Here is a 15,520-nt window from a genome sequence, read left to right on the forward strand (position 1 = left end):
GCGATATTACTATTTTTCCGACAGAGACAACGCTGTTAACGACCAGGTAGTCATCTCACACCAGAGAGAGAATATGAGGAAAGAGCCTTTTCCAAGGAATCAACTATGCGCCGTTCAGAGGCGGTCACGAACCCTGGACCTTCCGATCCGAAAACGATAGTCATGCCACTAGACCACATAGTGGCACAAATAAACACAACACAACTTATCGATTACATTGATTAATTTTTATGAAAGATTTGTTATATTTCTGAAATCAATTATTCATAATTCTGGTTCATTGTTGTCATCACATATCATTGGAGTGGTTTCCTCAGATGTCATTGGAGTGGTTTCCATAGGGGTCATTAGAGTGGTTTCCTCAGATGTCATTGGAGTGGTTTCCATAGGGGTCATTGGTGCGGTTTCCATAGGAGTCGTTTTAGGTGTCATTGGGGTGGTTCCTTCGCTTCCGTTTCCTACAATCTTAACATCGGCGCATGCGTAAAATTCCTCTTGATTTCCGCATCCCATACAGCCTCTGCCATCCTTGCCCACACCCCAGCTGTTACCTTGAAAAGAAAAATCCAAAGAATACGACATGTAGGGATAAATGTGTCGGGTGAGAGTAAAAAAGAATAAAACAATAAAACTGGAAATGTTTGGAAGCCTGCATCCGCCAGACTATGAATGATACAAGTATGAAGTTTTACCACAATCAAACCCAATTATTCAAATTAGTGTATAGAGGTATACAATTTTCAAAAAAAAAAATATTGATAGGCTACATTTTTGTGTTGCGGTTGTTTTAATAACCACGTCCCAAAAATTCCATATCGAAGATTTTAGACGTAATTCTCAAATTTTGATATGACTTTTATGCTTTTATGACTAAACCGTATTTATATATACATGACAAATGATTTCATAACCCTAATACGTGTGGCTAGTGGTCTTGCACATTGTGTTCGAGCCTCGCTCGGCGCATAGTTGATTCCTTGGAGAAGGCTCTTTACTCACATTCTCTTACCGTACTCAGGCATAAAATGAGTACATCCCTGTTGACAGCTTGTAATCTCGCCTAACAGGCGTCATGTCCCGTTCTATGTTTCGTGTTGCTGTTGGTTTAGTGGATATTGCGCTATATATATATATTCATAACCTTTGCCAAGTCATAGACTAAAACTTAATGAAGAAAAAACTGAAATTTTATTATGTGGTACACTCTCTAATGTCAGGAATACTGGTATACACAGTTTGTCTATTTTAAACAGCCACAGATAGAGCTAAAAATTTTGGTTTTGTACTGGACGACTCTTTAAGTCTAGAACACCAGATTAACCAGATGGTGAGGACCATTAATTTTGAATTGAACAGATTGCAAAGAATGAAACGGTTTCTCCCATTCAACCAACTTAAAGCAGTTCTTTCACGCCTCGACTATTGTAATTCGCTGTTGGTGGGCCTTCCTGACAAGAAAGTTGACAAACTCCAAAAGGTACAGAACAAGGCGGCCAGAATGGTTCTGGGCATTAGTCGACACAATAAAACAAGTGTAAGAACTATTCTCAGAACACTACACTGGCTGCCCGTTCGAGCCAGAATCGAATACAAAATTGCCCTTTTTTTCTTTCAGCGCACTAAATTTCCGATCTCCGAGCTATAATCAAGAACTTGTGGTCCCCTACTCCCCAATTCGCCAGTTTAGCTCATCGGAGATCCAGCTACTGAAAGTGCCAAAAACACCTCTTACTAATTTCGGCGATAGATCTTTCTATAAAGCAGGACCTACCACTTGGAACTCGCTTTCTTTGTCAGTATGGTTCACGGGCAGCGTAGAAAATTTAAAGAAAAATCTGACAACTCATCTTTTCCAGAACCTTTTATCCTAAGCATTTTCTTCTTGGTGAATAAATTATTCGTTTTATTTTTGGATTCCATTTTGTTGAATGTCAATTTCATTTTGTAAAACTGGCTTAGTTAGTGTGGGCGACTGTTGCGTGTGTCTGTTTGGCTGAGTAAAAGTTTATTTATGGTTTGATAAGTATAGTGTAAAACGTTTGAGGCTTCCGTATTTAGCGCTATAGAAGAACACATTATTATTATTATTATGATTATTGTTATTATTATTATTATTATTATTATTATTATTATTATTATTATTATTATTATTATTATTAGTAGTAGTAGTAGTAGTAGTAGTAGTAGTAGTAGTAGTAGTAGTAGTAGTAGTAGTAGTCGTAGTAGTCGTACTAAAAGTAGTAGTAGTAGTAGTAGTAGTAGTAGTAGTAGTAGTAGTAGTAGTAGTAGTAGTAGTAGTAGTAGTAGTAGTAGTAGTAGTAGTATTAGTAGTAGTAGTAGTAGGAATACAAGGCAGCTTGGACCAACAGACGGCCTTTGGGTCGTACCCGAAAAATATCGAGTTCAATCAAGTGTGTGGCCTTGAGGAAGTCACCTCAACCTAGCCCAATTTGCGGTGCTGCACTGCGGCTGATGCCTAGGTTATTCCAGTCTTCCCTTGGAATAAACCCTAAAGATATATTTTCTAGTAGTAGTAGTTGTTGTAGAAGTAAAGAAGGAATAGCAGTAGTAGCGGTAGTACTTGAAACGTCCATTGTCAGGACATTCACATCCGATATCATTCTATTTTCACATTTTAGTTAGAATATAAGGCAACGTTTACCTGTGTGATAACGCCATTGTACGACGCATTGTGAGCAGGTGAGTCCCTTTGGCAGCATGACAGGGACTTTGACCACACTGTTGCCATATTTCTCTACCATGAGTCTGGTGCCTGAGCCATCGGCAAGTTGAAGGAGGTTTTTGTTAAGGCATTCGTGTGTCGCCTTGACATTTTTGTCATTGACGGGACAAATCCTGAATTCGAACCAGCCTGGAAAATAGCAATGGGATGAAAGCAACGTGAACATATAACTTACATGTCTGGTAACTGGACGCAGTTATGGGCTCATTTTAACATTGTTGTAATGGAGAATGGTTTGAGTTGGTTTGAGAGTATTGCCATTACATCAATGAGACCATAACAGTTTGGGTTATCAGACCTGCGATTTGTACACGTAGGCCCCAATTTAATACCGTTTTTGACGTTACAAATATCATTTTATTCATTTAGAATAAACTATTTTTGGGTGTGATTGTTGTATGTGTGCGTGTGTGTGTGTGTGTGTGTGTGTGTGTGTGTGTGTGCGGGGTGTGTTTTCGGGGGGGGGGGGGGGTCTCATTTCGACTTTCATGCACTTTAGGACGTTGGTTTACCGCAAAGTCCTTTCCGCCAGATCTAACAGACCCAACTACTCAAGCTCCGTTAGGTGAACAGGGGGCTCAAATAAAAAAAATTAAATCTTGTCTTCATCATGAATTTATCTTTGGCTTTTTGCATGTGAAACGAGTGATTTACCAACTTGGCTATCTGGATCTTCCAAAAAATGAATAGGAAACTAGGACTAAGTTTACAAACGTTGAGCTTTTTTTTATAGATTTTCTTTATACGGCGCAATATTAACTAAACGTGCTCAATGCGCTTTAGAGAAACACGTGACATGTAGAATGAGACATGACGCCTGTTTGGCGATATTACATTTTTTTTCCGACAGAGGCGACGCTGTTAACGACAAGGTAGTCATATCATACCTGCGTATGGTGAGGGAATGTGAGTAAAGAGCCTTTTCCAAGGATTCAACTGTGCACCGAGCGAGGATCGAACCCAGGACCTTCCAATCCGAAAGCGAGTGTCATACCGCAAGACCACATAGCTGCACAAAAATGTCAACTTCTGCCTAACACTTCTAGTTGATCCGAAATTTTCGGTTCTTTATCTAAGCGTGTTTTGAAAATGGATAAAGTCAACCTAGCTTAAGGTCAACCAATCTTCCTGGTTCGGCGGTGCTGGATTTATCAGGATTCTACTGTATTGTGTTTTATTCAATGAAAAATAAGTATAATTTATCCAGGTTATATAAACCCATCATTTCTTAGTTCTGTTTATTTTAATAGCAAATTTCGCTTTTTGACACCGGTTATTTTACTCTGATATAATTAGCAATTTGACACATCTGATAACAATGGATAGGACGCTAGTTTATTACAAAGAAATGTCTGTCAAAAATATAATAATAATAATAATAATAATAATAATAATAATAATAATAATAATAATAATAATAATAATAATAATAATAATTGATATCTTTATTGTCCATAAATATGGCAATTTGTCATTTAGTTACACAGATATTTCACTCCTACTTATCTCTCTCTCTCTCTCTCTCTCTCTCTCTCTCTCTCTCTTCCTCTCTTTATTTCACGCGTGCGATATATACAACATAATCATATTCATTTTGTTTTCAAGTAATTACAATTTTGGCAATTCGACACCAAATACTATCATCATTATCAATTGGTCAATTAATCTAACATTAAATAATTAATCAGTCAATCAGTAAATGCACCAATCCTTGGTTTTGCTGTACCATATGAAATATTCAACATTTTAATTGCTGATGAAACAAACGTTGATTTATACTTGTTTGTTCTACATTTAATCTGACAAAACCTTATCCCAGATGGTAAAAGGCTAAATTCATGGTATAAAATATGTTTTTTATTTTTGGTAATTGAGAAACTTTCCTTTCTATTGCTTTTCCATGAAGTCTTTCTACTCCATCAAGAGGATTGTTTATTATTTTTGATGCCTCTGTGACAGATCTTGAAATTTTTTATTTATCTTTAAGTCGGCATCCGCCAAACCACATGGTACAGCAAACGCAGTTACACTTTTAATCAATGAGTCATAAACTCTTAACATAGTTTTCTTCCCTACTTGAAATGCTCTCAATTTCCTTAGGATGTATAATCTTTGGGCAAATTTCTGAGATATTATATTTATATGTTGAGAGAAATTGAGGGAACTATCAATGGTTATTCCTTAATATTTAAAATATTCAACTATCTCAACATCACTTTACCGATTGTCATATACTGTACGTCATTTTTAATTTTTACACCAAACACCCGTTCTTTCGTTTTTTTCAACATTTAATTCAAGCTGAATATATTAATTTGTTTGAAATAATTCTTTTCGGTAACTTTATCTTTTAATAAGCCAAGAATAGCAGTATCATCTGCACATTTCACTATAAAACAACTTTCAAAGGATGGTCTGCAGTGGTTAGTGTATAAGATGTACAGGATTGGGGAACTCACGCAGCCTTGGGGACATCCGTTCGAGAACGTTCTTTTGTTGGAGATATTTTCCCCCAGTTTTACACAATGCGGTATATGGGTCAGAAACTCTTTATATCATTTAATAAGGTAGTTTGGAATATCCATGTTGCACAACTTTTGAAGCAAAATATCTGTGTTCATAAAGAGCTAACGAAAAGTCGACATACAGGATTCTGGCGTAATTCGAGGGCATTTGGTCAAGGTGTTTTGAGATCGAATTTGTGTCGGTTAAAAGTGCGTCTTCTACAATGAAATTTGCTGGTGTGCAAATTAGTACGGATCTAGCAATTTCAGGTCATAAATTTTTTGTAGGAGCTCACATTTTAATTTTTTTTTTCTAAACATTTCATTACAAGCGATGTAAGCGCCACTGGACGGAAGTCATTCAATACGGTTGGGCAACGATTTTTTGGAACTGGAACGTCAATCGATGTTTTTCAAAGTACTGGCACAGATTGTTCATCGATTGGCCTTTGAAACAGTTTTGTATAAGGTATAGCCAGTTGTTGGTGACAGATTTTCAAAATAGTTCCTGTAATGTTGTCTGGTCCTGGTGCTGTATGTTCTTTACATATAACCGAATCGGCTCCCCACTCCCTGCCAGGGGAGCAGAGGGGTCAGTTTGAAACGAAGCAAAACACTTGATCCTTTAACTTGAGCATTTGTATAGCGCAATACCAACTAAACGTGCTCAAAGCGCTTTACAATGGGTCCCAGTAACATAAAACAGTTAGGACGAAACATAACGCCTTTAAAGCGAGATTGCATTTTTGTTTTCCGAGGATGTAACTTTCCGTCGCTCAGAAGCAGAACTTGAACCCGGGACGAATTTTAGCGCAAAAACAAACAAACCCCAAACAAACAAAAACAAAAACAAACAACACAACAACAACGAAAACACTTGAGCTTTGACTTAGCGCAATATCCACTATATATATTTCTCAAAGCGCTTTACAAAGGGTCCCTTACGACAGCGTCACGTAACATGTAGAACTTGACACAACGCCTGTTAGGAGATATTACAATTATTTTCCGGATAAAGACAGCGCTGTTAACGGACAGGTACTCATTTTACCCTTGAGTACGGTGATAGAATGTGAGTAAAGAATCTTTACCAAGGACTCAACTATGCGCCGAACGAGACTCGAATTCAGGACCTTCCGATCCGAAAGCGAGCGTCATACAACTAGACCACGTATAGCCCAACATAAATCTGCTAATCATATATCATACGTACCTTTATGGTTAGCATCAATTTGTACTTCCATGGTAACTGTAGCACCCTCTTGGTAAGTAGCCACAATTATACCATTGGCGAATTTTCCCCCAGCTTCATGTAATCCTGGGCCGTTATAAGGGTCACCACATACACCGCACTTGTAACCTTGCGCCACTTGATGCTGTGAATATATATATATATATATATATATATATATATATATATATATATATATACATATATATATATATACATATATATATATATATATATATATATATATATATTATATATATATTATATATATATCCATTTTTGTTTATTGCTCTTTACATTCCACAGCTTCTAGAAGATTAGTATCACTTCAATATTTTTTTCGGTACTGCCTAAACAGTTATTCTCCAGGTTTCCTGGTGTCTACCACAGTTCTCTTAGTTACATAAATAAATTCGTCAACTTTATTCATTCTATACTTACGGCAAATCCGCCACAGAATAGCTGGTTATCATCGTAGTTGACAGGAGTGTTAAAACCATATCGCCACATGGTGCTACGTCCAGGGGGCTTATTTAATCGGCCATGTGAAGACACTGGCTGCCATAGCAACGCCACGAGAACCATGCCCATTGCCGTCAGTTGCATGATAGAAGCCATACTGATTGTATTCTCACCTGTCGAAGAGTCAGACAAAGGTCTTGATTTTCGATGGATCATAATGTAATGAGAAAAATGATGTAATGATAATGATGATGATAAAGATGCTGTTGCTGCTGTTGCTGCTGTTCATGATGATGATGAAGATGATGATGATGATGATGACGATGATGGTAATGATGATGATGGTGATGACAGCAATAATAATGATAGAAAATAACAATAATAATAAACATAGTGATAACAACAAAGAGATAATAATGATGGTGATGATAATAATAATAATAGTAATAATAATAATAATAATAATGATGATAATAATAATAATAATGATAATAATAATAATAATGATAATAATAATAATAATAATAATAATAATAATAATAATACTAATAATAATAATAATAATAATAATACTAATAATAATAATAATAATAATAATAATAATAATAATAATAATAATGATAATAATAATAATAATAATAATAATAGTAATAATAATAATAATAAAAATAATAATAATAATAACAATAATAATAATATTAATAATAATAATAATAATAATAATAATAATAATAATAATAATAATAATAACGATGATGATAATAATAATAATAATAATAATAATAATAATAATAATAATAATAATAATAATAATAATAATAATAATAATAATAATATAATAATAATTAATAATAATAATAATAATAATAATAATAATTAATAATAATAATAATAAATAATAATAATTAATAATAATAATAATAATAATAATAATAATAATAATAATAATAATAATAATAATAATAATATAAAATAATAATAATAATAATAATAATAATAATAATATATATAATAATAATAATAATAATAATAATAATAATAATAATAATAATAATAATAATAATAATAATAATATAATATAATAATAATAATAATAATAATAATAATATAAAAGATCAAGTTTTGTATTTTTTAAACGCCACCCTTTTGTTTTATTACTACTCTTGGTATTTATTTGATTCCCCAAAATAAACCAACTCGTTTATAAATAAAAAGTCAACAACAGGTAAAACAAACTTAATTATAAGCACTTAATAGTAGTGCATTCGCTTCACATACAAAGTTTACGAGATCAATCTCCAGTGAAGTCGAGATTTCTTCCTTGTTTTTGGGGTTTTTTGTATTATTTTGTTTGTTTGTTTGTTTGGTTGGTTTTATGACCCCCTGTCAACCAACTAGAGATTGGATAGCCGGGTCTTTTTGATCTGATGGAAAGTACTCTACGATGGATTAGCGTGTTATCAAAACGGTGGAAAGAAATTGCTGTTGTCAGATTCAAGCTATAGAATTTGGGATAAACTCTGGTTCAGAAGGTCTAGGTTATATTTTAAAATCAGTCAACCGTGCAAGTTTTTATTATGTCATTCTAGCGGTATGGATTATTATTTTCTTTGAAGAAAAGTAATAAACAAAAATGCATAAAAGTTTAAAACAAAAAAAAAAAAAGAAGAAAAATAGAATAAACTACCAAAAACTGTGTCGGGCTCAAAACATTCCTTCAAGAAAAACAAAGCAAAATAAAAAACAAAACAGAAAAACAAATAATTGTTGCTTGTTGAAGAAGGGTTTTGAGGCCAAAACGTTCCGTGTTTGGTATTTTGTTGTTTTGTTGGTCTTAAAAAAGATGTTATATCCACATTCCGTTCGTTTATTACTTTTTACTGTCCGCATCTTCTAGCAGCTTAGTATCACTTCAATAGGGAATGATTAGCGGAAGAGTAGCGTCCCTTGATTGGACGTCACCTTACAGAAAGAACGTCAATTTGATTTTGAAGTTTCTCAAGCCGCTTTCACCGGAAGCGAGGACGAGAGACGCATGCGCACAACCAACATGACGTTCTCTCTCTAATAACTTTTCCGCCGGCGACGTCGCAGACTATGGGTGACGTCCAATCAAGGGACGCTACTCTTCCGCTATTCTCATTCCCTATATATTCTTTGGACTGCCTTTTAACAAATAATAATAATAAAAAAAATAAACACAATAAATCAAAAGAAAAAAGGAAAATTAAAAAGATAAAATAAACAGATAAATATATATAAATAAAGGAAAAAAATATCAAACAGGACACGTTAATTCGGAATTGCTTTACAAGGGAGGTAACTGGTGGTTTTATGTACATTAATCAAAAAATGATCATGCTTGTCACCCTTAGATATTAAGAATTATTTAATATTCATGTATCAGATCGTACAAGAAATTCCATGACGACTAGAATAGTATATTTTAATTTACCCTTTTCCTGTTGTTTTATCTATATTATAGCTTATAATATATCTGCATTGTATAAAATAAATGATAATACATTTTTATGTATGGCTATTAATTTTACAGATGTCTTATTACCATTATTATTGAATTTTTATTTCATTTTTCATTTACTATTTTCCTGTGTATAATTAATCATCTTCGTCGTCACCATCATCATCATCATCATCATCATCATCATCATCATCATCATCATCATCATCATCAACAACAACATCATCATTATTGTTACACACATTTTGTGTGTTGGTACATTGTAAACGGCTGGCGGTTGTTTTGGGTATTTATCTAAACGCATGGCATAATACCAATTCCCATCATCACGTAGCCAGTAGAGCCGCGCTGAGAACCGGTGCCACGGATCCTAAACTGAGTACCGGGGACGGGTTTCGAAATGGAGAACCGTTGGCGGTACTCCCTTCTTACTTCGACGGTTACAGCTTTTATTGCTTCTAACTCCCTTCTCCGGTCCCAGCGGTTCTTTGTCTTGTTCGTATAGATAGTATGCGCTCGGATAAGAAGTTCACAGCATTGCCATCCGGAAGTATAACTGGCCAACACACAAAACTGTGTGTAATCATGATCGTTTATAGTCTGGATAATACGGTTTAGTGAGAATTACTCATAATCCGGATGGCAAAGACCAATAACAAAGACCTGAGTGACGTCAACTCCATACTATCTATACTAGATCACCCCCTCTCTCTCTCTCTCTCTCTCTCTCTCTCTCTCTCTCTCTCACTTTTTTTTTCACTAATCACCACCGATCCTTCTCAATCGCACTCACCCCTTCTTGTTACTGCCCTCTTGTGTGTGGGGTGGGGGAAGTAGGGTCGCTTGACATTCATCAACGCCTTCGACGAGTCCATCATTCGGGGTAATTTCAAAATTGACTACACACTAAATACCGCACTGACAATAGCCTATCTACAATGAGAGCATAACGAAGACATAATCACCCCTTTTCAGTAAAAGGTTACATTTTGAAATGATTGTGACTACTCTAATATTATGAGTGAATTTGTGTGCGTGTGATTGTGTGTGTTTATGTGTGTGTGTGTTTGTATTGAATCTCGCCAGTCCGAGGTTGTTTTTTTTTATTTTCGTTTGTCTGTTGTGATTGTCACCACTCCTTGCAATCTCACTGTTGTCATTTAATCATCGAAGTGCTTATTCGCAGTTTTGTGATTTAACGATGGAATTACTATTCGCACAAACAACAGTGTGTAGCAATGACTATCCCGCACAAATCTTTGGGCCTCTTTTTCGCTCACGAAGTGCCCGAATTTGCGTCAAAATATGGGACGAAGCCGCTTCGTATATGCTATTTTAAAAAGTTAATTACGACGCTGTTTATCGATGAATATGACTGAAAGTTGGCACACAGTTAGAAAAAAGGTCATTTTAGTTTATGTCAAGCGCCAAAACTCGCGCGATTACCAGAAGACCGTTAAAAATAGATTTTTATTCTTTGGAGTAAAATATTTCTAAAACTACCGGGCGTGGAGGTTTTGTCGCTGACAAGGTAATACATTAACATTTCTTCTTTTTGGTTGTAAAATTTCATATGAATATGACGAGTACTTTTCCTGTATTTTACAAAACACCATCCTAATTTGCTCTTCAAGTTTCAATCTTTTAATCTATTTATTACGCAAGATACAACCAAAGGTCGATAAAAAATGCCGAAAAAGCGTCCCATATTTTCGCGTTTTTTTTCCTCTTTGCGGGTCATCCAAATAAATGACACCTTTGAAACTGCATAACTTGTTTATTTATGAATGGATTTTCAAAATTCAAAAACATTTTTACTTAGTGGAGATAGGGCTTTGATTTTAGACAAAATTTTTCCTCAAAAAGAGAAAAAAACATTTTTCATAGTCCTTGCTACAGTGTGTTTTATGTTAAATTTGGCGTGTTGTCGAATGGTTTGAAGAGTGAGAGTGTGTTAGTTTGAGAAGGAATGAAAAGGAGGGATGATTGTTACATTTTGTTTGACTTATAATTGAGATCTTGAACGTTTCAACTTTTTCCTTCAAGTCTCAAACTTGACAAGATCGTGTTTTGTTTTGTTTTTATAATCCCAATCCAATCCATGAAAATTTCCCTGTCCCCACTTCTCCGATATGAGCATTCGTTCACATCTTGAAATCTATCGGCTTATCTGTCAAATTACTTTGGTGAGAATAATTCCGTCCCCGTTTATAGTATTACTTACAGTTAGTTAAATATATTTGATAAAGTTCCAGAAAACTCTCTCTATCCCCTCCCGACCAATGGATGGGTGGTATCAAAAACACAAACATTGAAAATGAAATACAGATGTGCACGAAACAAAGGGGCAGACATGGATTGTAGAAGGATGATTGATGTTGCATCGACAGGTTTACCCCATTGTGTTCAGATTCTGTTTCTGCTAGATGATGAGTTCCACGCATGGCGTACTAAAAGAGTATTATAGTAGGGCTATGGTTCCACGTCAATCATATAACATCTTTAGATGATCTCATCCTACTCTTTGATATCTATAGCCGCGTCTTCGATTCCAATTGTCAATCATGACAAACCTTTCATTGGTCCATCATCAACATTTTTGCTCGTGTTCCTCGGAGGAAATTATTGGCTCTTGATAGATCATGCTGGTTGTTTGCCTTTCACAATTACTTACAGCTTTTCACTGATTGGGTGCTGTGACTGCTAACAGATTAGCAGCTATAATGCTTCTACGACATGTAGAACTTTTCTCGATGACTGTCTGAAAATTGCGTTACCCTCTTTGTGATTTGGTCCCTTTTAAATTTATTAGTGAGCCAAAGCTCGTGGGTAAAAAAGTCAATGTATGTTTTTGTCAGATTTGAAACAAATTACATCGCCGTGCTTGTCTCATAGAGAAATGAAAAATGCTACAAGATCCATAAAAATCGGACAAAAAATGAATAAGTTGCCAAAATAAACAAACACGGACAAAATCAACTTTCAAAATAATATTTACTCTTAAAAAGTTGTCTTTCAACCGATTTTTATGATTCAAAGACTAATGTTCTTCTTCTTAACAGTTGATTTCAACATTGTGGTTTTTATATTCCTTCTATGATATTTCTTTCTTTCAGTTTTTACAAAATATACTGACTCAAAAAGGTGTCACATTATTTGCAAAACTATAACGTAATACTGTGATGGCCATGTTTTGTTGTGGACGGCGTTTGTGTTTGGTGGGAGACGTTGAGAACTATCGACAAGAATAAACAATCCCGATCGTGAATTACATTTAATAATAATTTCGCGTCTAAAAATATAAGTCTCGAGTTCCAATCTCATCATTAGAATAAATTTGATACAAAGAATAACTAAATCGATCGACAAATAACGGATATATTTTTTTCTTTTCTTTTATTTACGAAATATAAAAGTCATTTTTTCATCACAAATGTCTGCGTTTTGTCACAATCAATATTAAAAGTGTCACGAGCTTTTTCTCTTGGTCAAGAAAGCCATGCTATATCCGTTGTCACCATCGTCATGCTTACGGACACGGCCGGTTGGTTAACGATGGGGATTAAAGAGGATACTGTTTCAAATAAAATTTTAATTGCCTCTAATTTAAAAACATACTTGAAATATGAACATTTTGAAAACTTTCTAATCTTCTATGTCCCAGAGTGTTGATTATGTGAAAATAAGTGACTTTATGGGGTATTTTTTTGGAGAGAACTGTGCTTTTGTTGGTTAAGGAAGTATGGCCCTCCAAAAGTTGTAGAAATGAGAAATAAATTTTGATTAATATTGAGGCTATTTGGTCGACGATAAAGTAACAGATGTGGCGTTTGATATGAAACATTACCTCATCTCTACGTGTCTAGGTGTCTTTATGTATCTTGTATCTTCATGTCTATTTTTCTACTTATCTACACTTCTACCGAGCTACTTTTACACTTACCGATCAATTCAACACTTGGCACAGAATAAAATGTCTTGTTTGAAAACAATAATATTTAAAATTACAACACAAAGTAGGCAGTTAATCACACCAGCTCCAGAAAGATGAAAATGACGTATGTTGTTTTGCAGCATTTATATAGTGTTTCATGTTTACGGTGCTCATGTCAAATATGCAAATTTGACTACTTCAATCGAAAATAATTATACATTTAAATTTTTTTTTAAAGAAAAAAAAAACACTTTGCCTCACATATCGCTTTTTTTTTTTTAATTAGAATGCATTTTTTCAGTGCAAAAAGGGAAACAATACCGCAGATACGGGGCTACGGAAGGTGGGCATCAATGGGAAAATTTAACCTGGCGATATGACAGGTGGAGACCAATAGAGAATAAAAGAGGAACCACAGATTATGAACACTAGTGGGGAGTAAACCTGGGACAATTTGAGTTAGACACAAGTGGGTAGTGAACACGGTACAAATGGATATGGACACCTGTCGGGAGTGAGCCCGGGACTTTGTGAGGTAGATACCAGTGGGGAGTGAGCCCAGCCGGGGCTATAAGAGATTGGTTCCAATGGGGATTGAACCTGTGTCTATGGAAAGTGGTCACCAGTGAGAAATGAACCAAGGACTATGGGACGTGGACACCAGTACCCGGAGCAACGAGAGGTGGACACCACTGGGGATTGAACCCAGGTCCATAGATGGTGGACACCAGTGAGGAGCGAACCCGAAACTATGGGAGGTGAACACCAGTATAGGAGGTGGAGACCAATGGAAATTGAACCCAGGGCTATGAGACATGGATACCAGTGGGGAGTGAACCCCGGGCTACGGGAGGTTAACATCAATGGGAATTGAACCTGGACCTATAGTAGATGGATACCAGTGGGGATTGAACCCGCGCCTATGAGAAACCACTGGGGAGTGAACATGGCACAAGTGGAGGTGGACACCAGCGGGTATTGAACTCGAGACTATGGGAGGGGACACCAGTGGGAAGTGAGTTCAGAGCTTTGAGAGGTGGACGCCACTGGGGGAGTGAATATGGGGCTATCAGAAATGGATACCACTTAGGAGTGAAGGCAGTACCACACAATATGGATACCAGTGGGGAGTGAACCCGGGACTTTTGCAGGTGGACATCAGTGAGGAGTGAACCTGGGACTATGAGATTATTATTATTATTATCATTATTATTATTGTTATTATTATTTTTATTATTATTATTGCGCTGTTTTAATATTTTTAAAATGACATTCTTACAATTTTGAGTCAGGGAGAGGTAGGCTAGATAAAGAAAAGGTTTCGTTTTCCTTCAATTTATTGATAGACGAATTTTTTTTGGCATCTGTCAATCCCAAAATGTCATGTGTCACATCGACGGATATTTTCAGCTAATATGACAAAGATGACATCGGCCCTGTACTAACACCGTCGCGTCAACGGCTTCTGTTCGCACCTGGTGGAGGAGAATAACAAACGAATTGGCATACCTATCATGTGTAAATGGAAATTACAATAGTCAGAAATCTAGGGATTTCATATTTTACTGGTTTCTCAAAGACATTTTTTAATTTGTATGAAACCTATTATAAATTTTTTGTCGATCAAAAACTTGAAGAAAAACGAAACCTTTCCCTTCATCTACCTCACCCTGACTCAAACTTGTAAGAATGTTATTTTAAAAATTATAAAACAGCGTTTATTTTGCGTAATATCCACTAGACGTGCTCAACACCCTTTACAAGGGGTCCCAAGCCAACAGCCAAACTAAACATGAAGTTCGAATCACCCCACAGGGGATATTACAATTTTTATCCGACATAGACAACGAACGGCCAGGTACTCATTTTACACCTGAGCACGGTGAGAAAATGTGATTTATGATTCATTTCCAAGGATTTAACCATGCGCAACTCAGAGCAGGTCTCAAACCCTGAACTTTCCGATCCGAAAGCGAGAGTTGTACCACTCGGCCACATCACAGAACACGGTGGGGCCCTGTTCTTTCGACCACATAGCCTCACTATTAATTATAATTTATTTATAATTTCAACATTTTTTGGAGTTTACACATAACTTTTGCTATCAAACCTATTGTAAATTTGACGCTGATCAAGAACCTGAAGTCAAAACAGCGAAAATCCG

The 15,520-nt window shown here is 35.5% G+C and overlaps 1 protein-coding gene across 1 annotated transcript; it reads right to left on the reverse strand.

Annotated features, from left to right (window-relative positions):
- Positions 1-205: 205 nt before the first annotated feature.
- On the reverse strand, positions 206-13,470 carry LOC144980887 (uncharacterized). Its single transcript, XM_078928788.1, has 5 exons — positions 13,366-13,470; positions 6,920-7,113; positions 6,461-6,623; positions 2,663-2,872; positions 206-551 (listed from the first exon to the last, which is right to left on the reverse strand). The coding sequence occupies exons 2-5, from the start codon at positions 7,094-7,096 to the stop codon at positions 265-267; spliced, it is 837 nt and encodes a 278-aa protein (XP_078784914.1). The 5' UTR covers positions 7,097-7,113; positions 13,366-13,470; the 3' UTR covers positions 206-264.
- Between the last annotated feature and the right edge of the window lie 2,050 nt (positions 13,471-15,520).

The sequence above is a fragment of the Berghia stephanieae genome, chromosome 10, assembly GCF_034508935.2.
Source record: "Berghia stephanieae isolate SIO BIC M18660-M18661 chromosome 10, UCSD_Bste_1.3, whole genome shotgun sequence".
NCBI classification, from domain to species: domain Eukaryota; kingdom Metazoa; phylum Mollusca; class Gastropoda; order Nudibranchia; family Aeolidiidae; genus Berghia; species Berghia stephanieae.